Genomic DNA, 26,628 nt, shown 5'->3' on the forward strand with positions numbered 1-26,628 from the left:
AACAAATCTTTAATTTTTTCAAATAAATAAGGAACCAAAAGACAATATAATTCCCCTTTTAATGGCTTCCAGTTATTATTGTAGTTTTTATGAACATAGTTGCACATACAGTGAAGAGGAAGACATGAATTTGAGGAGGAAAATATCTTAGGGGGCTTTGGAGGAAATTGGGGAGAAGCAAAGGGTCTGTGTATGATCATCCTTCATTATATACATGTAAGAAATTATTAAGAATAGAGGAAATTTTAAAAAGAAAGTATAAGGAACGATTTTAAAGAATAGACTATCTTTTTTCCTCTCCATTCTCCCTCTCCAATTCTTTTCTCCCCTTCTCTCCAATTTCTTCCCTTTTCTTCTTTCCACAAATAAATCACTTACTATATATCAAGTGACAAAAGGCTGCCCATAGTAACTACATATTTGTGGTAATTGGAGAGCAGTCAGGGGAGCAAGAAATAATAACAGTTTCAGGGGGTCAACTTTGTATATATGACATTACATGAATCTTAATATGTGTGGCTAGAAAATTGGTTTGTATATGATAGTACATGAATCTTAATATCCATAGCTAGAAAATGGTAACAAAGGGTAAAATATGGTTGTTGTTCTCTCTTTGAAAAGGTAATAAAATTTAAATATGTTTAAGTGGCCATTAAATATAAAAATTATAAAATATGGTCATTAAAAGATGGACAGAAATTTAATTTTATTCATATGTTTTATATTCACTTACATATAATGGAGGTGAAGCCTAACTGGTAATGTAATAAGGAAACCAACTCTTGATTCTGTTGTGTTTAAAAGTAGTATGTAAGTATGTATGCATGGTTAACGGGGGCGGGGGAGGAATGTACAGTAACATAAAACTATACACAACTAAATACCAGGAGAGAGAGTCACTGAGTGATTAATTTCATTTTGTGATTCTGAGCAGCCCATTCTGAGGAGGTAGAATTGGAGGATGAATCTATAGTATACAAATACAGAAGGCAGGATAGGAAGTCTTCTCAGGCCCATAGGAGAAGGCACATAATGACCACCACTGACGTAACCTATAAGAGGATCTTAAGGAACTGTGAGAAGCAGTTTAGGCTAACAGCATGGAGTAAAAGGGTAATGGCCGTGTTTCATCTTCTCTTTGTTGTTTATACTCACAGTAGTAGTTACTTTGAAAAGACACTCTAGGATTTCCATTAAATTAGATTTTTTTCATATCTCTATTTATAAAAATCTGTCCTTATTTTAAAAGAGAAAGAAAAAACTTTGCCTACTAGTCAATTTAGGGCACCATGGCCAACTTTCTAGATGATCTTCATGGTGACCAATATCCTGCACACATGCCGTTTTCTTCTCTTAACTCACATGCTGTGGAGAACATGTAATGGGATGAAAGGTGGCTGTAGAGCTCTGGGTGGCTTCCACCAACTGTTCCCAAGACTGTTGCATTAGATAGTGACAATGACAGTTTTGTGATAAAAATATAGGCCTTGAAAAAAGTGCCTGGATTTGAAATGTATCTGCTGTTCATTTAAATGGAAGAACTTAAACAAATTCTCTCAACTCTTTGTTTCACAGGTTTCTCATTTGAAATGAAAAGCATAGTTGGCAATAGGATAAACTGCAATGGCCAGTATCAGTATAAAATAAATTAATACAGGAACAGCATTTGGTATAGTAACGTACGAGGGACACCTTTATTTATATTATTATTGTTATTATTAATTCAGAGGACTGGTTTGTGCATATGCTTTAGTATTAGGTAAATGTCATATTGACTTTTTCCAATTACTTTAAATTTAATTACATGTATATGACTCATAGACTAACAAACTACCTTTAAAGATTTATTTATTTTTATTTTATATGTATGGGTATTTTTATTGCATGTATATCTGTTAAGGGTTGGTCTTTTGCTGTGTTTTGTAATACTAAGTGAGGCCACCAAGAGCTGGTTGCCCCAGAGAGGAGAGAGTAGAGCCAAGTAACACTATGTGGTGTTGCTCCCAAGTTATTTCTGATTGGCAAATAAAGATGCTGATAGCCAATTGTTGGGCAGAAGAGACATAGACAAGGCTTAGAATTCCAGGACTGGGGGTTGGAGGAGAACCATGAGGGAGAGAGAAAAGAAGATGAAAGAGGAGAGGCTGCTATAGGTTAGGTGAGTCATAAAAATGTGGCCCTAATAGCTGGCCAATTGGAGTTAAGAGCAGCCCAGATTAAACATAGTAAACAATAACTCAAGGTTTTCCATAGGGAAGTACATTCTAATAGCATAGTGGGTAGATATCTGCCCAGCTCTTGTGCTGTTTAATGGTTATTGTAAATAATAAAAGTTGAGTGTCTTTTTTTCCAGAACTAGAAAAAAAAACTGGTCAAGGCAGGGTAGAAACTCAGGATTGGAGTTAATAATTTCTACAACACATATCTGTGCACCATATGCTTGCAGTACTCTTAGAGGCTAGAGGAGCCTTCAGATCCCTAGGAACTGCAGTTACAGATGGTTGTGAGCTAACTTCTTTGTGCTAAAAACACAATTCTAAGTTCTCTTACCTGCATATTCAAGTCTCTAGGCCCAACCATTTAGCTTTAAAAGGATTTTGAATGAGACTTTTTAACACAGTATCTCTTCTAATGCTGGAGCAAAAACCCTGGCAGAAAGTGCATTGGAACGCTGTGTGAATAGGTTTTGAAAATGTTAAATAATTAATAGAGATAAAGGTAGCTATTGTGCTAAGGGGAGGTATACTGAGTGTTCCATGTTGACAGAAGAGATGCTTTGACCTCTGTGCCATGCTCTGACAACTCCTGTTTGGGTAGCAACAAATCTATAACATTTTCCTAAAAGCAATGCTTCTAAGATGAGCCCATGGGTATGCCAAGGTTGGTTGGACTGGTGAAAAACAACAATCTTAAAAGGTTCAAGACGTTTCTTTATGATACTATCTTTGTTCAAACCATTAAAAGGGGAGATGGCTGCTCATGTAAGGCACTTACTGAACAATCTTGAGGGCTATATTTCAGATCCCTATCCCCTATGTAAAAGTCTTGTGGGTGAGATGGTGGGCCTGTACTCTCAGAGTGTGGAATGCAAAGATGGGGATCCCTGGAACAGGATGGCTAGTTAGACTAACTAAATCACCATGCTCAAGTGGAAGACGCCTCAATATATAAAGTGGACCATTATTTAGAACGATACCCAATGCCACTCCTGGATTTCATATGCATGTGTGCATGTATGCACACATATTCACCTGCACGTGCATGTGTGCACACATACACTCACACATACACACACACACAAACACACACACACACACAATCTGCCCATACTACATGGCCATGCATACATACTTTCTGGTCTTCATCATACAATATACACATAGAATTTCACTTCATCTTCTCTTCCTCTTAATGGCATTAAGTTTTCCAATAGGTAGAGATTCTTAGTAGTAATTCGTGCTAAAATGTGCATCATTAAGCTCTTTGAAAAATCTAGTAAAAGTCTAGTTTATATCTGCTGTAGAGAGGCTGGCCTTATGAGCAGCTCCTTTTAGGTATTCACTCACTTAAATCTCACAGGAAAAAATACCATACTCTTGTGGCCCGAGTTGTTCAACTTGTGAGTTTGATGCTACCAAGTAAGTACAAGTCCTTAATAGCTGTGCTGAGCAAAGTTCTGGATTCATTTTTTACTCAAAGATTGTCTGTCTTTCCATTTTTGTAGGATTTTGACCAATATTCAGAGAAGTAACTTTATCAATGGTATTGATTTATGAAGGTTTTCTTATTAGGGTCTTCCTTAATTTTTGCCATAGAGTATTTTAAATGGTAATTTTCCTTTCTATTCTGCAGAGATGAGCCCTTTACAGGATTTCTTGCTGGTCAGCATTACTCTCACCAAGAAATACTTTCCCCTCATTATCTCCATTTGCTTTTCCCTCTAGTGAAGCAGGTTGAATAATGCACATTACTGTCTATAAACATTCAACAGAACATTGTATGACCGAATCATTGAAATGTGTTTCTGTTGGAAACTGAAGGGACTTCATTTTAATATATCTCCAATGGCAGACAGTGTTAAAATGCATTTAATGAATCTAAAAACTGTACTTTAAAATCTAGTGGTCATCAAGTAACACTATTCAAATGCAAAAGTAAAGGACTCCAGTTCATTTTTCCATGGAGGCAGGCTCATTTTCAGGCTTTCTTCAATAAGCGTTGAAGTATAGGAAGGCAGGCTATGTTGATGTGACCATCTCCTGTCTGAGATTACTTGAAAGATCAAGCCAGCGCCTCATGCTTCTGTGACCACATCCACATGACTGATCCTCTCTCTGAAGATGAACCTTCTTAGGCTTTTCCTCAAATCTTCATTTCTTTTTTGCATAAACCCCATAATTGACACCAAGCCACAGTGTCAAGCATCACTGACTTCCCACTCATGTTTTCCACTCATTTCTGGATTCTTCCAAGTTAGAGGATGTAACTGGCTCGATCAGGAACTAAAATAAAGGCCATTGAAACAGCAGTGACTTCCAAGCTCTTTGCTAAATTTAGCTGCTCAATACTTTCCACTCAAATGAAAACCATGAACTACAATTAGAATGTTAGAACAGAATAGGAGCTTAAAGGTCATCTAATCTTACTCCCCCATTTCTCCGTTGAAAGTGCGAGGACCCAGACAGATGCTGTGATTTGCTGGAGGCCAAAGAGCTTATTAACAGTGGAACTTGAACTGAGATCTCCTCAGCCCTGGGGAAGAACTAAACATCTAGATCTTGAAGCACAAATATAGCTGATATTATTCGTTGTGGCTTACTGTCAATAGCATTCACCGATGTGGTGATGGTTGAGCATGTAACAGCAAAGGTGTCTCTGACTTGGAAGTTGCTACAAAGAAATGACATGATTCTATATCCAGCCCCTGCCCCCCACTCTAAAAACTTCCTGCTTTATGTTCATCAATAATGAATGAGCCATCCCTGTAATGCTCAGAGAGAGCTTACACTGCACTTTCGAGCAGCCGGTTAGTAATGTACAGTAGATAGAGCCTTTCTTTTAAATCCCAGGGCAGCAGGTCCTTCAGGGCTAGCATTGCAATTTCAATTAGCTCCTGAGTGAAAGCTTGGCATGTGTATTAGTGAGCAGGGACACAATTAGCTTATTCTTCCTTTCCGTGTTGTGTTGAGAGGATCCAAAGGATTGGTGGTGGATCGGGCAAGCCAGGCATCACTGGATTTTGAAGAAGGGAATTGCTCAGACCTCGACATCTTCACTTGCTCACACTGGAATTACAGAGATTTATTACAAAGCACTGTGTGGCTTGGTGAAGGGTGCCTCTGGAGACACTCCGGATAGCATTTGAGCTTTGTCTGTTTGAGTGCTTCACCGCTCCGTCTTGGTCTCATCATTAGCATGGAGCCCAATAGCCCCAAAAAGATACAATTTGCTGTACCTTTATTCCAGAGTCAGATTGCCCCAGAGGCAGCAGAGCAGGTAAGGTGGAGAGGGTGGGGAGCTATTCCTGGATACAGCAAGGGCATGCATTCCTACTAGATGAAAGGTGCTTTACTAAGTGCTTCCTACATTTGCCTAAATTTCTGACTTTTACAATGGATGAGAAGGGAGTTTGCTTTTGCATTCGTGTTTGGGGTGCACTGGGGAACAATTGGCTAAAATGTTTAGCAGCACTTAATTTTATAGAAAATTAGATCAATGTATTAGACATTCTGGTCTGGTGCTGGCTTTTGCTTCCTAAAGTAACAGTTTCAACATTTAGAGAATCTTTGTAAACTTTACCAAAAATTAGCAATCTTTTATTTTTTATTTATAAAACTAAAAGAAATGTGAAAATTAAAGTACTTAATCCCAGAATAATTTAGTATTATAGGTGCCTGTTTTTAATGTGGTTTTATTGTGTATCCCAAACCATATTGCTATGTCCTTTGCCCATTATATATGGGACATTGGATATAAAACATACTATTTTAGTTTTTCTTAGATTGTTCTTTTATATCTGATATTGGCTTCTAACTGTTCATACTTATTTATTTACAATTTCACATATACACACAGACTATATATATATATATATACATACATACACACACACAAATATATATATGTAACTTAATCATATCTACCCCAACTCTCCCCTCCCATTCCATTGGCATCTATTAACATATTTTTCCCTTTCGTGTTCATTCCCTCTTACTCTTTGTAATCCACTGCATGAAGGAATTAAAATATACATCCTTACAACATCTGTAATTTTTGTTGATCTGCCAATTTGGTTTAAATATTAAATTAGAAAGTAAAAAGTTAACCATACTAATTGAAATCCAGAAGCTGACACTGCCAATTAAACTACAACCCATGGTAGAAATTTGAGGCTTCCAATTTTGCCTCCTTTAGCAAGAGCAAGAGACCCTGATATCATTGCCAATGTCATGAGGTGTTGCCACAGCCATTTAAGGAAGTTAGCCATCTTTGTATTTTACAGTATATTAATTTCAGTTGCATTTTTGATTATACACAACTATTTTTTCCTTTGGAAGTGTAGCTTTGTGCTCAAAGAAAGTGTTAGTAATGTCTAGCAGTTCTGATAGCTTCCTGTGCTTCAAAATATATAGTGAGCATATACTGTGTTCCTTCTAGAGGTTTGCTCATATATATTAGGGAAAGAGGAGGGTGGGCAGCTTTGCAAGCTGTAGAGCCAATTAGGGGCAGTGACTGATTCTCACACTGACATTAGCTGGGCCTTTGCCTTTCACAGATCAGGAAAAGAAGACCTACACCAGCATCCCTTGTGATTCTCAATGAACATAATTCCCCAGGTAAAGAGGCATGATGTCTTTTCTATTGATGAGATGGAGCGGGGCTGTCTAAAGAGGTCCAACGAGCATGGCAGTGATGATAAGTTCCAGATTACGGTTTCAGTTAGCTAAAGGGATAATAAACAAAATCATGAATATATAGTATAAGAATTGCCTCCATCAACAGCCTACCTTTTCTTCAAGACCAGTGGTTCTCAACCTGTCTAATGCAGCCACATTTTAGTAGAGCTCCTCATGTTGTGGTGACCCCAACCATAAAATTATTTTCATAACTGGAATTTTGCTTCTCTTATGAATCATAATGTAAATATCTATGATTTATGATGGTGTTAGGCAACCCCTGTGATCATGTTTTCTGATCAAAAGGGTGGAGACCCACAGACTGAAAACCATTGTTCTAGAATGACACACTGCTAAGCACATAGTGTGCAATGCTTTATCAGCATTGTTTCCGTGTGTTTTTATGGAGTCTTGTTCAGGCCTTATTGATAAAGTTAGTAAAAGTTGCTTAATTAGGTTTTGAGGTTCAAGTTTCAGCCCTGGAGATGATCATGTAATTGCAGAATGTGATTTTATTTATGGTATGGGAAGGGAGACATGCCAGTATTGGCTGCAGTCTTGCTCCTGATGTCATCTCTGAATAATGCAATTGAAAAGGAACCAGATCAATTTTCAGTGCTGCCCATTTGAGAGACATTCTGAACAGTTGCATCCATTTGCCGAGGTTTTAGTTTCCATTTCCTGTAAAAAGTAAAACTGTATTATTAGTCTCGATAAAGAACTATGGTCTGTAATAGACAAACATTGTTTACTTACTGAGTGGAGTGATTTTCATCTTACATTTAATGGCAGCCCTGGAAATATAAGTCGACCAGAAGAGGTCATTAATTTTGTAACAACAAATCTCAAGGGTTTTTTTTTTGTTGTCCGTGTGTGTGTGTGTGTGCATACGTGCACGCATGTGCATGCATAAACATGTATATCTATAAACAAAAGAGGATAAAAAGAGTTTGAATAATGGAAAGATAATATGTCTATTTATAAGTTGTGAATGAGCTGTTCGAGGAACGTCAGGAAAAAATAGTCTTGGCCTTTCTGGAATTTTCTTAGTAAGAGAAACAGACAAAAAGAAAGAAAAATTCTCACGCAGAAAAATTCGAGCTCAATGGAGACGAATAAGCTATCTCCGTTGAGAACAAAGCATTCTAATTCAATCCTTAACCTTTAAAGTGCACAGTATCTTAAAATCATATGCTACCTCCGTAAGTACTAACTTATACGGAGCTGGGTCAGAGGTACAAATGATAGTTACATGCTTATAGATTACAAACAAATGGAAGTTTGCAAATACAATAAGTGTTTTTAATACATAAATGAGTTCATAGCAATTTTCAATCCATAGCACCCTGGTATTTGCCTTCCGACAGAATACTGAGTGGCTTGACTTAAAGGTACACTTCAAACCATTAGAAATTCACTATCCATGTTATTCAAGTGTTGCCATGATCTAAACATAGTAAGGCCATGCCTCTGATCTTTGTAGTTCTCATTTGAAACTGCACATGGTAATTGAAACGTGTTGAATGCTTAATATGGACCATTTTACACAAAAGGAAAATGTGAGAGAGGTGAAGTGGCTTTTGTGACATTACTCCTAAGACAAAATCTCAGGCAGTTCTGACACTAGAGTCCATGTTTTTCCTATAGCCTGACAATAACATTGAACATTGGTTATTTGTGGCACAAAATAGATTCTCAGTTCTAACAAGCAGGCAAACCCCGAGTTTTGGGAAATTGCTCTGAGCTACTTGAGGAACTATATTTGATATCCTGGGGAAATAGTTAGTGCTGACCTAGGAAGATCGCTCTTAGGAGACTTTCCAGCAACTAACTCCCTATTTCCCTTGTTAACCTTGCCCCTCTCTTTGGTTGTGCCACTGGAGAGAAATTAGCTGTGAGCAGCATCTTACACAAAGCTGTGTCATCTTGGAGATATTATCTATCTTTATCTTCATCCTTCTTTATTGAAAGATGGCTGTGTATAGTACTGGCACTCGTGTGCATGTGAACCATGTTTAGAATGAGAGATACATTCTGCAGCAAAGCCCTAGAACTAAGACTTTTCCTAAGAAAAATGATGTAACTCAGTATCTGGATTTACCAAGGAAAAAAAATAAAAAGCTTGAAATCAGATTTCCTCAGCCCAACGAATAATGAAAGGACTATAAACTCAATATACACTTGACTACTGGTTATTAGTCATATAATCCTGGGTAAAGGACAACACCAAGCTTTATTGTGTATCAGAGAGATACAATAATGCCCATTCATTTCTATTTAACAGGCTATCTTAATGACCCAATGATTTAACATACATATATTTTAAAATGGCAAGACAAATATTGGGGAATCATTATTCTAGCTTCTAGAATTCAGCCTTTGCATGCCATACATAAGATTCATTACAAGCCCCCAAACAGCTTTGTGTTCACATCTGCCCTGAGAATTTCTGCCTTATGCAACAATTCTTAGTTACAAACCTATAACTGAAAAGCACTCCCTAAGAGCCCCAACCTTTGCAAAGGAGCAGCCTCTGCTTCCCTCAAAAGCATTGGACTTAAACAGACAAGGGATGGTGCAGCTTTAAATACTGGGGAGAAAAATCTGAACAATTCTTTTTAATTCACCGAATCAGTCCAGAAATACTTGAGGATTCATAGAATTATATGTAAAACTAATACTGTTTAAGATACAAATTCCTGCAAATGTTTCTTTATGGTCAATAAGTAAAGCAAAGAAAGCTACATTTTTTCTTGGTGGTGCACGCCTTTAATCCCAGCACTTGGGAGACTGAAGCAGGCAGATATCTGAGTTCGAAGCCAACCTGGTCTACAGAGTGAGTTCCAGGACAGCCAGCGCTATACAGAGAGACCCTGTCTTGAAAAACCAAAAAAATTTTTTTCTTTATAGGTAGTTAATCAATGAATAGTTTTATGTGGGTGTGGTAGCACATGCCTATAATCCTAGCACTTAGGAGGCTGAGTTACTTTTGCCCCAAGTTCTATCTGTCATGAATTACATAAGACATACCTGGCCAACCTGAGTTACAATGTTTAGAGTGTAAAATGTTGTCTTTAAGACTAGAACAAAACCTTTTTCAGTGTGATATTCGTGGGTTACAACCATGACTAAATAAAAAAGAGTTGCTATTATTATTTACTACTTTAGGCATTAGCACCTAGTGAGTCATGGCGGAGTATTTAAAAGAATAGCCTAATTTTAGATTTAATGCATATGCATTTCTCATACTGCTGTACTTCAGAATGGAGCAGTTGAACAGGATGATATGTTAGCAGGTTAGTACAGTTGTTTCATTTTTCACTACTTTGACTCTGAAGATAGTCACACAGAGAAGACAGACACCTGATTGGTCTGTTCCCATGGCAATAAACTATGCCCTCAGTTCTTTCCTAACAAATAAGCTAGAATTCCCCCCAGTCCTATGAAACAGGCACATGACTCGTAAGTCTATAGAATCTTCTGACACAGATCAGAAAATCATCTTAACTCAGAATTGCCGGAATACTAAAGGCCAATAGCAATGCTGTGACTCCACGGTAGACAGGAAAGAATCTAAGCACTTGCTTTCCAAAATAACTCTGAGCAGTCAGATGACAGTAACAAAATCCCAGGAGCATACGATCTGGGACTCAGCTGTCATCAAAGACAAATGTCACCTTTTCTCTATGTCTTCTCAGGCCAGTAACTTGAGCAACTTTGGAAGAAACTGCTTCTCCTTCTGTATTTTCAGTTCCTCTTCTAACTGAGCTTATCAGTTTCTATGAAATTCTATCTTAGAGTGCTGTTATCTGTTCTTACAGGAGATGCAGTTAGCTTTTGCTCTTCTGTAATCTGTAGTCAACTGGTGTGGTCCTCATAGCAGTATCTGGATTCACGCATAAATCATCTTAATGCAGCAATAAATGACAGAAATGCCTTTTGTAATTTATTCCACCTCATGTGTGGATTTTCTCTAACGTTGTTTGTCTTTAAGCAGACATAAGACTACATATTTGACAATGGGTATGTTATGGTTTCAATGTTAAATGTCCCCAAAGGCTCAACATACTCAAATCTTGACCATTAGCCTTTGGCGCTGCTGAGATACAATGGAAACGTTTAGAAATAGAAACTTCCTGGATGGAAACAGGATAAATTGGGTAATGTCCAATTATCAGGCTTAAGTCTACTATGATGTCTTACCCTACCACAGGCCCCAAAGAAGGCTAGGCAATTGCTTTAAAGCCATGGGGAAAAATGAGTGTCTTCTCATGGCAACAAAGAACTGATTAATACACAGTTCTAATACACAGAATTAGAACTCCAGAGTTAGGAAAAGAAAACATTTAGAAAATATTGCTCCTCTAATCTCACATTGTTACACAAGGACATAAATCACCTCAGCGTCCTGAGAGTGGTTTTGTATTATGCACCTCAGGCAGAAAAATATACATAATTACATTTAGTTTTCAGTTTCAAATCTAATTCATTTTAGAGGTTAAAAAAATAGTTTCTTATGCCAAATTGGGGAAAGATGTTCTCTGACAATGAATCTTCACTTATTCTCTCCCATAAAAGTTGTTTTTCACCTATTATAAAACAATTCCTTACTGTTACTTTCATCAGCTTTCCATTTCCAGAACTGTTAAGCATTTTAGGGAACTCTTTCCAAATCCTCCCCAATCTCTCTGCGTTTAGAACCCAGAGCTCGACACAGCCTTCCAGTAAAAAGCCAGCCCAGGCTTTGTGAATATTAAAGTTTGCGGCATCCTTTCTCTCCCACTTACTGTTAAGCAGGGGCTGTATGGTTACAATTATATTTAATGGGCCTGAGGTCTATTAAACATGATTGAACTATAAGAGGTCTTGAAGCAAAGTGAAGATTTACGTAAGTCCCAAAGACTTTAAAAGCTTATTATACATCGAAAACCATGACTGGAAATACAGTGTAAAGTGATGTGGAGGAGGATTTATTGAATTTACTTCCAAGCCAATTTGGGGGAAAATAGGCTTTCTCCTTCTTGACTATTTTACCCCTAAATTATCTTAGAAATAGGAATTAAAAGGAAAGGATATTATCATGTACCTTGGGGGTCCTAGAATTACTCAATGTGAAACTTACGAGCTACAGTAGTAGATTGTGCCAACTCCTTACAATCGTGATAGTAAGTCCGGCAGCCTGAGAGAACGGGGATTCCCATCAATTGGGAATATGTGGCTCTGCACACTGAAAGGAAAGCCGGTGGCATTCTGTATACCATAGAGGGTGACTTGTAAACAAGACACACATTTTATAAGGTTGAAACTCAGCCACCTAATGATATTTTGCAAAGCCCCATGTTTAGAATCCTAGCTAGAACATGTGCTGTCACTCAAACACAAAGGAGCCCACAAAGGTTGGGTGATTTCTCAGAAGTCCCCTTGTTCAGAACGAATGGGAAGCTTCGGAGCATTGTCAAGTGAAAGTGGAGATGTATTGGCTTTGTTAAGAGAGTCACACAAATGAACATTTTAATGGCAATCTTGCTGTTTTTCAAAACGAATGATGGTGTAGTCAAAAGACCACACCATAAATGGAAGCTACAGAGACAGTGAGGATTTTTCTAGGAACTTTACTATCTGAGTAAAATTTCATACTGGACTTGGAGATGACAGTGATGTCCAAGAGCCTCCCATCAACTGTGTCCAAATAAAAGTCATGCTGGTCCATAGTATACAGGAGAGCTTTCTTTCTAAATTTTCTTATCTCCTTCAGCAATGAGATTTTTATTCCGATCCAGTCTCCATGGATTGCTCAGAAGTTATTTTGCCTGATTATTTTTCACTACAGTGAAAAGCTCAAATCCAATGTTTGAAGTCCACTCAACAGTTATCTGATACTAATTTCTAAGGAATGTCAGAGAAGTCTGTGTTCTTATTCCTTCAGCATTTATTTCTATTCATGTTAAGCCATGTGGAAAGCCTTAACAACAAATGATGTCAGCTGCTTCTAAGGACCATCCACCCTGCAACTGACTGACTTACTTTTTCATAATTATTCAGCCTGTATAACCAAATTATACAGTCAAATGGAATCGTTGCGTCAGAGGCATATTTTAACTCTTAGTGATAGCAATGTGTGTTATAATGTAAGCATTCAAATAAAGTAATATAATATTCAATTTAAAAATAATAAAATGAAAGGGTGAATAACGAGATTTTCTACTTTGTCAGAATGCTGTTTCTTATTGCTTTTTATAATTGGTGAAATATAATAGAATGACCATTGGCTAGACTAGTCTCTCTCTCTCTCTCTCTCTCTCTCTCTCTCTCTCTCTCTCTCTCTCTCTCTCTCTCGGTGTCTGTTTTCTTCTTGCAGCTTAAACAGATGTCATAGAAATGCCTGGCTTTCGAGTGGACCTGGTTTGAATTCCAGCTTTGCCAATAGCTGGGGAGACATTGGATGTGTGCTTCCATGAGCTTAGTTTCATGGAAACTTGAGCTTAGTTTCTTTTTTATAAACAGAATATTGAAGTATTACAAAATGCCCTGCAGAATAACTACTACCAAGGATATCCTGAAGATTTCCAATGCTTCTCCACTGGCTACCGCTGGGAAAGCTTGAGTTCTCATATACATTATTAAGAAATAACTCCACTGTTTTTGAATTCTGTTAGGCAGTCATAAATAGTGCCCAAGAGATACGATCACTTTTGGGGTGAAAAGTCTTATGCCTCAAAATCTATCACAAGTGTGCACGGTGGTAGAATTGTTATATTCTCTATAATGCAGTACTGATTAGATCTTGTATGTCCTTGCTGCTGAATACAATTTTCACAGAATAGAACTTGAGTTCTTAAGAACTGTTTTTTTTAAATAAGCTTCCTACTGTTGTCTATTACATTATTAAAATGATTAGACTCAATAAACATATTTCTGACAGACATGCTTGACCAGCAATGAAATTTTATTTTAATAGTATGGGAAATGAACCTCATGTATTCCTTATTTTAAAAGTTCTTTAGAGACGTCTCTGAAATGCTATGTTGTATCATTTCAATTCCAATCCATTTGTTCTGACTTCCTTTCATTCATCGTTTCCACCCTATACCCTGGCAGCGGTTTCTTTCTTTGATTCCTTGAAATGATTCTTCTAAGCCAATTTTTTCAGAGTTTGTCTAGACTGACTCATTTGTAAGACTCAGGCTGTGTCATTCCCAACTCTCATATTTAAACTGCAGGACAAGACTCACTGAAGTTTCCAAAGCTCACCCTGATGGATCCATAGATTGACACTGTTATTCTAACACCATCTTCCCACCCACTCTAGAATATTTTACTTATTTACACAATATACTTTAATTTAGTAACTATTCATCAGTCAATGCCTAGTCCCAAACCCTATGAGGACATGTAATCTAGATAATAGAGATGTGTGTGTTTGGATGGAAAAGGAAATAATTATAACAATATAAGCCTAAACTACTAAAACCATGACGAAATTCGTTCTGGCCAAGGAATAGAAGCATTTCTTATTACATGCACTGTTCTGTTAGGCATATGTTTGACTCCTCTTGGTCTTCTAATTTCAAGTGTTTAACAGTGAGGTAGAAACTAATCTTTTACTATTCATTCTAAATCTCTGATTGAATAGATGTTAAATTCGGATAAGCTAGTATATTTACATCCACTTTTAAAATCCTCAAATTTACTGTAAACCTTTCTGACATTTTTGAGCAAACACTACTCTATGGGATAAATTAGTGGTGTGCCCATCACTATGCTCATGGGGAAACTTAGATAAGACAAATTCACAGTTTGGTATTATAAGTTTTGACAATGAAGCTGATAGTACATGGCCAAAGATATTTTTAAAATGCAATCTATTTCCCCTTAGTACAGGAATGTCTACCATACGAGTTCCTTAGAATTAGATTTTATAGTTGTAAATGAGCTAAGCTGCCCAGAGGTGCTTGACTGGTAGTAACTGTTTGATGCTGTAAATGGATAAAGAGTAGAGGCTGGAGTGAGATATGCTTTCTAATGGATACTAACTTCTTGAGTTACTTCAAGGAACCCACTCATCTTCTTAAAACCTCAGTTAAGGAAGCTCCAAAAAACCCACACCGTTTCCTCCAATCCCCCTGTAGTTTACTGAGTATTACAGATGCTCATTTGAAAGAATGCTGGAGTGAGTTCATTAAGTAAGTAGGCATCCGTTTTTGTGTTTGCCTGGTAATAATGGCTGTCCGGTACACTTTAAACCTCGCATTCCATTTCAAGTTTAATAATGGCTGTCCGGTACACTTTAAACCTCGCATTCCATTTCAAGTTTAAAGCAGCTCATTCAAGTTGCTTCAAGTTGATGGTCAAATCCACCAAAGTATAGAACTAGTGGACCTGTGACAGTAGCAGGTTCTGGGGTGGAGGAGGGGTTGGGATCTCACCAAGTTGGATACTTTATTAAGAGTGCTTACTTTCAAATGTCTTTGTGTGTGTGTGTGTGTGTGTGTGTGTGTGTGTGTGTGTGTGTGTGTGTGTGCAGGGGTCATTACTCACAAACCAGCTTCCAAGGCATGGGATTTTCCATCTAAATCCACATAGGACTTTTAAAGAGTCCTACCAAGAACCTCCACACACAACTTAACAGGAGAAATTACCAGGGGCTAAGAAGCAAGTATTTTATTTTATTATTTTATATTGTTTTATTTTATTTTATGTTGAGATTGGAGCTGCAGTTTGCTTTGAGAACATAAGATCATTCAAATTAGACAAACCTACAAAGGAAGTTAAAGCAAAAACAGATTTTAGATATACTAGATCATTCCTTCATAAGTCAATCTGAATATCATCTCACATTTTAAGTTGTTGTTGTGTTACTTCTGAGACACAAATATTCTACAAATACCTTGAGTTCTTGGGAAAGAGTTCTGCAAGGGCTCAGGAGGTGATCACGGAAAGCCAGAGGTAGAAGGAAAATCCTGTCCCAAACCATGTGTTCAAGCTGGGAAGACTTCACTGTTAAATTCCAGTCGATGCTTTGTTCCTTCAGACATTCCCTAACATTCTGGGGACCCCAGCACACTGTGAAATGCTACATCTATATCTACACGTCTTCTCTGTATCATTTATTAGTTAGAATAAGTTGATACATGGGCAATGGGGGTTGAATAATACTATTTATAAAACAAAATTGACAAAGTCTGCATCATTAAAGGGCAAAATATTGATAGTCCAATTTTAATATAATAACAATACAGACTTAGCAACATAATAAAAAGAAGTACCCTGTGAGATAGAATAGGACATTTGTACTTTTTATTTCCTGTGTTTTCTGGTAGCAATTTCTTATCACTATGGGAAATGATTTTCAGGATCTTAATCTTCAAATATAAATATACATTGCTGTGCTTGTATATGGAAGGGATAGTATATATAAATTGACTATACAAAAAGAAAGAATTAAGTCAGGTATAATAAAACCCAGTTTTAAAAACACTACTCTCAGTCATACAGGTGGTTTTGTCTGTCATCTCTACCATATATTTTGAGTGATAGTCTCAAAAGTTGAAGCTCACCAATTTACTATAGGAGCTACTGAGCCCTAGAGATGTGCGTGCCTCTGTCTCCTATCTCCAAGAATTGTGGTTTTATGTGGGTACTGGGGATACAAACTCAAGCTACCAAATATTTACTCTTGGCTGAATCCCCTGCACCTCCGTACAAACCCAAGTGTAGGTTTGCATGCTCCTGAAACTCCCATCCTTGGAGATAGAAGGATCCATATAGCTTGCTGGCTGACAGTCAGACTCCAAGGTCACATTCACAAATACTGAGATAAAAGGACTCTGTTCCCAAACCAAGGTCAGTAAGGGTCTGTGTCACAAGGAAACAAATTAGAGCAAGCATGGCAGGGTAGGCCATCTGACATCTTCTTTTGGCCTATGCACAACATGTACAGGTACTACACTGGATAAACATGCACCACACACACACACACACACACACACACACACACACACACACACACACACACAGATAGAGAAAAATGTAAAATGTATATTTAAAATGTTATATTCATTCTATATTTTACTATTTTTAGGATTATGTATCTCACTTAGGTGGTTTTCACATTCTCATTTTCCTGATTGGTTAGCATAAGAATTATAACTATATATAGAAAGTTTAGGCCTCTGAAAGTGAACTTCCTATCCTATCTATCTATCTATCTATCTATCTATCTATCTATCTATCTATCTATCTATCATAATTGGTACATGGTCCTTCTATCAGCTCAGGCTGGCCTCAAACTTGCAAGCCTTCTGTCTCAGATTCTCAAATACTGCTATTACATAACTGTATTACCAAAGCTGACTGCACTGTCTGTCTTTGGAAGCACCTCAGTTCTCATACCAGCAGGACTATAAGTTATTGGTTCTCAACCTATGGGTCATGACCCCTCTGGGGGTTTGACAGACTCTTTCAGAGAACTTGCTTGAGACCATTGGAAAGCACAAATATTTGCATTACAATTCATAACGATAGCAAAATTACACTTACGAAGCAGCAATAAAAATAATCTTCTGGTTGTGGATCACCACAACATGAGGAGCTGTATTAAAATGTGCAGCATTAGGGAGGTTGACAACCACTGTTGCAATGATATCCCTATTCTTGTAACTATGAGGACAACCTTAAAATGGTTTGGTTGGTCTTTCCTAATTCTTTCAGTGAATTTTTAACCAACTCTCATCCACAAGTACAACCTCACCTTCTGTTTTTGTTGTTTTTGATCCTGCTTATCAACAACATTCATGGTTCTTAAAGTATCTAAGATCACACACTGACACAGTAATTCCCAAACTGGTTGTCTGTGACATTAACTATGAGGTGTGGCATGCTGAGACACATTCTAAACGTAGAACCAGCAAGTATAGATTTGTATCGCGATGTGACTCCTTAGTCTTTTAATTCAACTTCCTTGAAGCACCTAGAGTGGTAGCCCTGCCTCTGGCTTTGTTACTGGAATGAATAAAAAACTTCAAAGCAATGCTACAGATCTCAGGCGTGTTCCTTCTTCTCTGCTATGGTTTTGTGAGCCTCTGGAAGGCATAATTAAATAATAGGTGATTGACTGTGGCAACTTAACTTTCATAATTCAGCTGTCAAAGCTCTAATTTATCTTCCATCATGTACCCGTACGAGCTTTTAATTAGCTATGATAAGGCACACAGGAGGAGCTTCTCATGAAAAGATGACATATTCCATTACCTCCTGCATGCTGTTTTTGTTCTGTCTTTCAAATGAGCCAGTCATTTCTTCCCTAGTCTCTAGAACCTTTATTACATAAATTGTTAACAATTATACTAAAGCTGAGACTTGGTTTAAAAAAACAAAAACAAAAACAAAACAGAGGAGGAAAAATTATTCTGTTCAATTATGCTTAATATTGCCACTTCATTATTTTTCCTCTATTAAGGATGATGGCAGAATGTAAGAATTATGTTCATTTTCCACGTAGAAATTCCTGCTCAAAATACAGTTCAGCATGTACAGAGACCTCAGATCCAGTAGGGACAGGCTGGGGAAGGATGTGCTTCCTAAAGCACAGCAAGGACTATCCATCCGCTCACCGTTATCGATTCAGAGCATTACCCACTTGCCCTTGGTGCTTAAAGGTTTTCAAGAGCTAGTGCCAGAGACCCACTTACCATTTCATTTCAGCGAAGAAGAACTGCAGGAATGATTGAGCTAAAGTGGTTCATCTTAAATTCTACCACAGGTAATTTCACTTGGTAGCTATCCCAGAGTTCCTGTCTCAACTCAGCCAATAAAGGACACTGGAGCCTAGAAATGGCTGAAAATACTTTCAGTCTAGGTCTCCAGTCGCAGCCACTGATTCGAAGCAAATGCCAGCTGTACTCTTTATGTAGACACTTAAGGAATAAGGAACAAGTGAAGAATATATTTTGAAGTCTATTTAGGGCATAAAGGACGAAAGTGCCTCTAAGGTATCAGCAAGGTCATTTAAAAAGAAAAATTCCTAAGTTCAAAGGAGAGTTTAAAGGGTCTCATAGCGGTGCATATTCCTGCTGGTTTTACAGTTTGCCTTAAAGCTTCTTGTCTTACAACATATCTCCTCAACAACTCAGAGCAATCTGTCTCCTCTGGATAGAGGGACAGTCATACGGTGAGCTATTGAAGGTCTAATATCAGGGAAGTTAGTGCAACTGAAGTGTAAACAGAAGTGTCTATTCAAGTCATTGCCTTCCCATAGCATCCCTCCTTCCATAAACATGCAACATCAAAATGCTGAGGTTTTGTATTTGCTATCCTGTTAGAATAACTACAAGTAAACTCCTCGTTGTACCCTGGCTACATGGTTTGAAGACTGTACTTATTTATTTCACTGGAAGTTTATTTTGAAGTCAGATTTTTGTGCTTCTTCTTTGTGAATTTTAGGAAAAAGACCTCTTAAAAGTTAACAGTGGGGAAATTATTATGTAATAAGAACTCCATAATCAGATGAAAAGAAAAAATAATTTTATTATCTCTAGCTATTCATCTGTTTGATATCTACATATCAAGATACGTTTAAAAATTATCTTGGCTTAAAACATAGTAAATAGGAAGGCTACAATTTGCCTTTGGATTTTAGTTGACACAGAACAGTAATGACTTGTGTGTATATTGAAAGTCATCCTTTTGACTCATCTATTATTATTTTTACCTTAAGGCTCAGAACAAACCCATTTCTCTAGGAAGGTATATGGATCATACTAGCTAGAAACTTTTGTAGCTATATGAATAATATGTTGTTAGACTGGTTAACACATTGGTTCCAACTGACATCTAATTTTTTAATTTAAGTTTTTTTTGAGAATGTCATTCTTTTTTGTCTAACCATTCTTTTGTGACAGTCAGAAGGAATGGATCATAGAATCAGCCATTAATGTAGGTGGGGGAAAGCAAGTAATTTTAGGAGCTTTTGGGTATATTTCAGGCTTTGGTTGTGCCCTCTCTTGTTCTAAAGCTATAGAATCAAGGTTAGAGTCCCAGAAAGAGGCAAATGCCTAGGAAGATCCTTACCATTGAGGGAGGATAGAGGTCATTAATCCGTATTTGGTTATTGTATAAGGGTTATACCTGCCTTCACTTTTCAAACTTTCTACAGTGCTGATGCTATAATTGTTAGATTTCCTGCATTTCGTGTTCATGGGCATCAGTTAAATGGGTCTTGGATGTGCAACACACAGAACAATGTTCACATAGTTATTCCATCAAGATGAATGTTAATGGTAGAGGACCTGTGTGGGGCTTGGTGGCTTTGGTGTAAAGATGCCTTGGGATAAACATTACAGGTGAGGAAACTCGTAGTTACAGACGCAAGCAGGTTTATGTCATGGGGATTTGGTGATTTCTTTCATGGGGATTTGGAGTTTTAGTGACAATCAGAAACCAGAATTATATTAGCAATCAAATTAATTTCTTTTGCTGTATTTAAATTATTCACATCAGATTTCAAAGTATTGTCAAGGGATGTTGGAAACTGAATATATAATACACTTTTTTAACAAGAATATAGGAGTTAAAGGGCCCAGTGCCCCAATGCCATCAGATACTAAACAGCCACTATCCTACTGAATAATTATAAACTTCTTTTTCTTTCTTTTGTTCTTTTCTTTTTTTTCTCTTTTTTCTTTTTGTTTGGTTTTTCGAGACAGGGTTTCTCTGTGTAGTCCTGCTGTCCTGGAACTCACTTTGTAGACCAGGCTGGCCTCAAACTCAGAAATCTGCCTGCCTCTGCCTCCCAAGTGCTGGGATTAAAGGCGTGTGCCACCACCGCCCGGCTTTCTTTTTCTATCTTAACTACATTGTGTCTGGACAAACTTGAACTTTTTTTTTTTTATAATTTCTTTGATATCCAAAATAAACATTTAATCCAGTAATTCTTCTAAAACCATTCATGCCCTCCTACATAACCTATCAAAAAATTGATAGCAACTTGGAAGCTAATACTGAAAATCAAACATGTCTGTTTCGTACCCAAAGCATTTACCATTGCATAACTTTGCCAAGTATTCCATTTGATTGGCTTGCTCGTAAGCCTCTTCTGTAAATAGATCTTAATGACTTTGAGAGAAATTATCTTAGAATGAATCTTGTACTGTGTCTTTCTGGTTCACCCTTTAATACAAGGAAATAGAAACAACTAATTCTGGCCCCTAGAAATTGTTGGCATGCATACACATATAGATAGTTTCCTCTAAAAGCCTCCCAGCTGTTGTGCCATCTTCTGAATGAGTCTGATAAGATTGTGTCTCATATATTCCTGATAGGTAGGCAATTATTAACATGCCTATCAATGTGGGCATACTGCTCTTATCTGGCATAGTAAATGACTGCAATGCAGGCATCTGGTCCAGTTCCTTGATTCTAAATTAGTTTGATACTTCTTCCTGTAATTCTTTTCCCATACAGAGTACAACCTGCTTTCAATCAAGAAAATTGTTTCAGGTTTAATGTTATTTTTTTCTTTCTGTGTGGCAACAAGAGTCTGGAATTTCTTTACTGTCTTTAGAATATAGGTCCCTATTTTGCATCATAAAAAATCTGAAAATCTTTAGTTTTGAATTCTTTTTTAAAAACCTACTTCCTTAGATAAATTATTTTAATCTGTGGCACAAAGTAACCTGGGGAACATACAATATGATTGCCTACAACAAACCTGTTCTCTAAGGAGCTGAAAATAAGACAATTACAAAATAAAAATCAATTTTCTAAACCTACACATGCATTTACACACACACACATACACACACACACACATGTAGAAATGAAAAAGTGTGCATAGTTGTGTCATTGGTAGAACTAATGATTTCCTGGATGAGAAAATAGGAAGTGACAATAAGAAAGAAAACTGAGTTAATGTCATATAAACTCTGAGTGCTTGGGAAGGAATGGGTGGGATGGTAGAGTCAGAAGGAACACAGTACTTTGCATATTGAGAATAAGAGTTCTCATACTAACTTCATATTAAATATTTATAGCATTCCTGGAACTAATGCCTCAATAATGGAGTCACAGGTATTAAAGGTATTAAAACCCAATTTTCTAGATCCTCTTAAGAGTAAGCTCAACATACTTGTTTTTAAAATGGTGTATTTGCCTAATAATTATGACTTGGATAATGCTGGCTTTATATCTATTAGAGGCTCCATGTAATTGCCTGAAACAATTAGAGCTCTTAATCATTAAGGGAACTATATAATCGGGTATATATCATTAGCCAAGCAAGCAAGCTTAGCTACTCCCATGTGCTGAGGTGCTGAGTCACTAATGTGTTGTTGACTTTCTGGGATCTGGGGTACTTGCTGTCTTGCCTTGCATCACAGATGCCTGAATGAAAGCTCTGTGGAATGGTTGAGTCTGATTGCCTGACCTCAGTTCAATATAGACGCTCTTTCGCAATGCCCAATGGGATCAATTATTCTTAGTCTTTTTTTTTTTTTGATGAGTTTTACATCGTTTTAATTGTTTGTGTCTTTACTCTTAGTGTGTTTGCTCATGATATGTGTGTGGGGATGAACATACCTCAGCATATACGTGGAGGTCAGAGGAGATCTTGTGGAGTCAGTTATCTGCATCCACTGTTTGGAAGACTGACCTCTGGCTGCCAGGCTTGGATAACAAGTGCCTTTCCTTCCTCCTGTCCCAGTGCTCTCATAGCAAGTGAACTTGAAATGCCTGAATGTACTCCAAGTAGCTAATGTGCGTTCTGGAGGGTTGAAGATTTCTAAGTCAGAATTAGGAAGCTTCTGCATTTTATACTAACAACATTTGTCATACTCATTTATTATTAGCAACTGTTCATCTCACGACATCAACACACCCAGTTTGAGGAAGACATTATTTTGGCTCGTGTTTGGAAGTACAGCCTGGGAAAGCACTGTAACACCTTATCTGCAGGCAAAGCTGCTTCCTAGCCGGCTTTTGTTTTTATTATTATTAGATATTTTCTTTATTTACATTTCAAATGTTATCCCCATTCCTGGTTTCCCCTCTGAGAACCCCCTTTCCCCTACCTCATTCCCCTGCTCACCCACCCACCCACTCCTGCTTCCTGGCCCTCGCATTGCCCTATACTGGGGCATAGAACCTTCACGGGGCCAAGGGCCTCTCCTCCCCTTAATGACCAACCTAGCCAGCTTTAGAGCTTAGACCTTTGATGTAGCCTGGGACCCCAGGTCAAAGAAGGGTTAGATCTTCCCACCTCAGTTTGCCTAATCTTGATAATTCATCATTGATGTCAGCAGAGGTTAACCTCTGCTCATTCACAGAAATGCCAGGGGCCTAAAATCTAGTTTCTATATCTCATGAAATTCACCATCAGTATCAACCTTCGCATCATATAAACATGTGCTTTTTGTATCATTTGTGTTAGTGACACCATTTTCAGTATTTAAGAGTGTCAAGACTTTCCTATTCATTATGTCATAATCTTGTTCTTAGCATATTCTATTTTAATTTTTAAAAATCTAAATATTTGGCAGTAGAGTATAGCACATTTGCAAAATTTAGCCTTTAGAATGGAAAGGATCAGCTTTGATGGCCACTGACCAATTCTGTCACATTAGGCAAGTTTTTCAACATTTCTCTAGCTTCAGTTAGCTTCTAGATAAACTATAATTCAGGATATCTATTTCATAGGGTAGTTTTGAACAGGAAAGTAATGAATGAAATGTTTGACAATATGGCCTTGCTGTAGTAGATCTAGGAGTAATAGTAGCAAATACAGTATTAATATTTTTGACATTTTTGAAACAAACCAAAAAATGTTCTTTCTTTTCCTCAGCGATAAACTCCATCAGGCCAGTCACTGTCCTTGGTTATGTTTGATGGGAATTTTATAAATTGAAGGACAAAGTGTCCTCAAAGGGAATTTGGATTAACACCTGTCATTGCTTATGATTTTACTAAACTAAATCTTACGATGTCTCAAGTAAGGCTTTTATAATAAGAGATCAAAGATATATACTTTGATCTCCATTGTAACCTGGAAAACCTCCTTAAAATGTTGCATTTAATTTCTTAGACCAAAATGATTCAAGGAAAGATACTGCTTTAAAGTTGACCAGATCTACAATAATTGCACAGTGGCAGTGGAATTTTTTTTTCAATACACAGAACCAAAATAGAAGCCTGCATGACAACATACCTCAGCAATCTCAGCACTCAGGAGGTTGAGGCAGGAGAATAGTGAGTTTAAGACCAGTGTGGGCTACATAAAATATACTATCTTAAAAACACAACAAACTGAAACAAACAAACAAGCAAACAAACACAACAGCAAAAAACAAACTTCTATGCTAAAGCTAGTCAGTGCATAAGGGCTCTGCATTGTTTCTCAGACTAACATGCTAATTATGAAGGTGATTACAATTGGGAAAAAAATCACATGCAACAATAACAACTGAAAACATTTCCTCGTGGCTTTCAGACATCATTTCTGGACGAACCTGAGTTTTGTCATCAACAGCCTTGGGTTTTCAGTCAGTTTCTCTCACAATGCAGATGTGTTGAAACATATGTGAAGTTCTGTGTCATGATGAGTGACATACAGAGGTGTGGAAACCCCATCCTCAAAACTCCACCCTACACATAAGCCATTATAGGAATATTTGACATACTACATGGACCAAGAAGCTTAGCATCTTGAGCCAAGATCACAGTGGAAAGCAGGAGCATTATGGAATCAGCAATTGAGGGACTTAACATGGATCCTTTTGGTTTGTTAACAGCTTTGAGAGTGGTACTGTGTTGCTCTTCAAATCAAGTATTGAGATAGGTAGTTCTATGATTAGGTTATTAATATTCTCATGTTTCTCATAAAGACTGTTTTACCTTTGTTACTTAGTTGTTAAAAGACAACAGGTATCATTAAAACAACAATAAACTGACTACTGAAAGTCTGGAAGTTTGGATTTTAATTTCAAGTCTGCCATAAGCCAGCTATATAAAATATTTTATCACCTTTGGTAGGTCCAATTTCTTTAAAATATAGTTTGTTTGTTTTTTTCACCTGAAGCCAGTGTAGATACTGTTTTTATTTGAATAGTAAGAAAGTTTGGAAGGAGTAATGATATCGGCACATTCATCATCATTATCTGGCAAACCGGTTTCTATTTTTCTTTTCCTCTTCTACATAAAAACCAGTTGAGCTGTCATTCTTATGAAGACAGTTACATACACATTTGAAAGGGAGACTGACTGGTCGTCTTTCACAGTAGAAAGTTGCCTGCATTACAGCTTCAGTAAGCCACAGACATCATTTGGTCAGACAATGCAACTCCTTGTTTCTGACAACTCTAGGGATTTAGGTTCCTGGCTTTGGGCTTCAAAGTCATCTGTCCTCCTCCCATCAGTAACTACTTACAAGTGGCTAGACATCTGTTTAAGTTCCGTGTCACTTTTATAGGCAAGAAACTAAAGAATTAAGTTTGTGGGATTAATAGCCAAATTCCCAGCTTCAGGACTAATGTTTTAATATAACTTTCATCCATTATCCAAAGGGTATGATTCTTTGACATCACAAATACCTGAAGCAGATAGTGTACCCATCTTTAAGGTACATAGTCATCTTTGAAGTCTTTGCCAAATTCCTGAGAAGCAAACAGGGTTTATAGCTTCCACTAAAGGCAGGCATTCTAACTGGGTCAACCACATCTCTTGCAGTTATTTATTTGTATATTTATTTAGTGTTGGTTTAACAACAAATCTATAAACTGATAAGAAAAAACCCATTGGAAACAGGTACATGCATTTCTGTTTATATGAATGTTTGTGTGTGTGTGTACATGAATATATGTAATTAGCACTATGAGTATACTTTGAAGCTAATTCTGTGGCCCACTGGAAGTTTGCACTTTAATCATCTAACCATTGTTTAGCCGCATTCTCTACATTGTTGAATACTTGTCAGAGGAATTTTTCTCGATTCTTTTTAAATTTCATAAAGCCTACTTAAAGAAAATTCTATACTGCATTGCCTGGAAGATGGCTTGATGGGTAAATGAATTTGCTAACAAGCCTGACAACATAAGTTCAATCCTCATGGTAGGAGGAAAGGACCAACTCCTGCAAACTGTCCTCTAAACACATCTGTGCTTTGGCATGCTCATGTGTGTTCACACACATGCATATGTGTGTGTGCACATGAACACACATAAACGAATGATGTAATACAATTAAAAATAAACTTGAAATGTATATTTAATTTCCTTTGCTATTGTTTTAAATGGTAAAACAAAGAGCTGACAGGATGGAGCTCAGTGAAAGGCTGTTTGCTTAATATGTTAGAGGATGATCTGGGATGGATTACCAGTGCTGAAAACACACACACACACACACACACACACACACAAGTAATAAGGTGAAGTAAACATTTTTTCCAATCACATAATTCCAGAATGAGCAGTGGAGAATTGAATTTGAGTGTAAACTTTTAAGGGGTAAGTGCGGGGCTAGAAAGATGCTCCCAGTGGTAAGAGTACCTGCTACTGCTCTTGCAGAGGATCTATGTTTGTTTCCCAGCACTCTGGTCAGTTAGCTCTAGTTCAGGATATTTGATGACTTCTTCTGGCATCAGCTTCTCATAGCATCATCCTCAGACTCATACTCTCATACTCTTCACTCACTGCACACACACACACACACACACACACACACACACACACACACACACACACACACA

At 37.3% G+C, this 26,628-nt stretch overlaps 1 protein-coding gene across 3 annotated transcripts in view; it reads left to right on the forward strand.

Moving 5' to 3' along the window:
- The first annotated feature begins 5,021 nt into the window (after positions 1-5,021).
- Positions 5,022-26,628, forward strand: part of Ppp1r1c (protein phosphatase 1 regulatory inhibitor subunit 1C) — a 113,994-nt gene continuing 92,387 nt past the window's right edge. For all 3 annotated transcript variants that reach the window (XM_021156062.1, XM_021156061.1, XM_021156064.1), the window contains exons 1-2: positions 5,022-5,496; positions 6,776-6,836. In XM_021156062.1, coding sequence (XP_021011721.1) covers positions 5,416-5,496; positions 6,776-6,836 — 142 coding nt within the window. In that variant the 5' untranslated portion in view covers positions 5,022-5,415. The remainder of the gene's footprint in view (positions 5,497-6,775; positions 6,837-26,628) is intronic.

This window comes from Mus caroli, chromosome 2 (assembly GCF_900094665.2).
Source record: "Mus caroli chromosome 2, CAROLI_EIJ_v1.1, whole genome shotgun sequence".
NCBI lineage: Eukaryota > Metazoa > Chordata > Mammalia > Rodentia > Muridae > Mus > Mus caroli.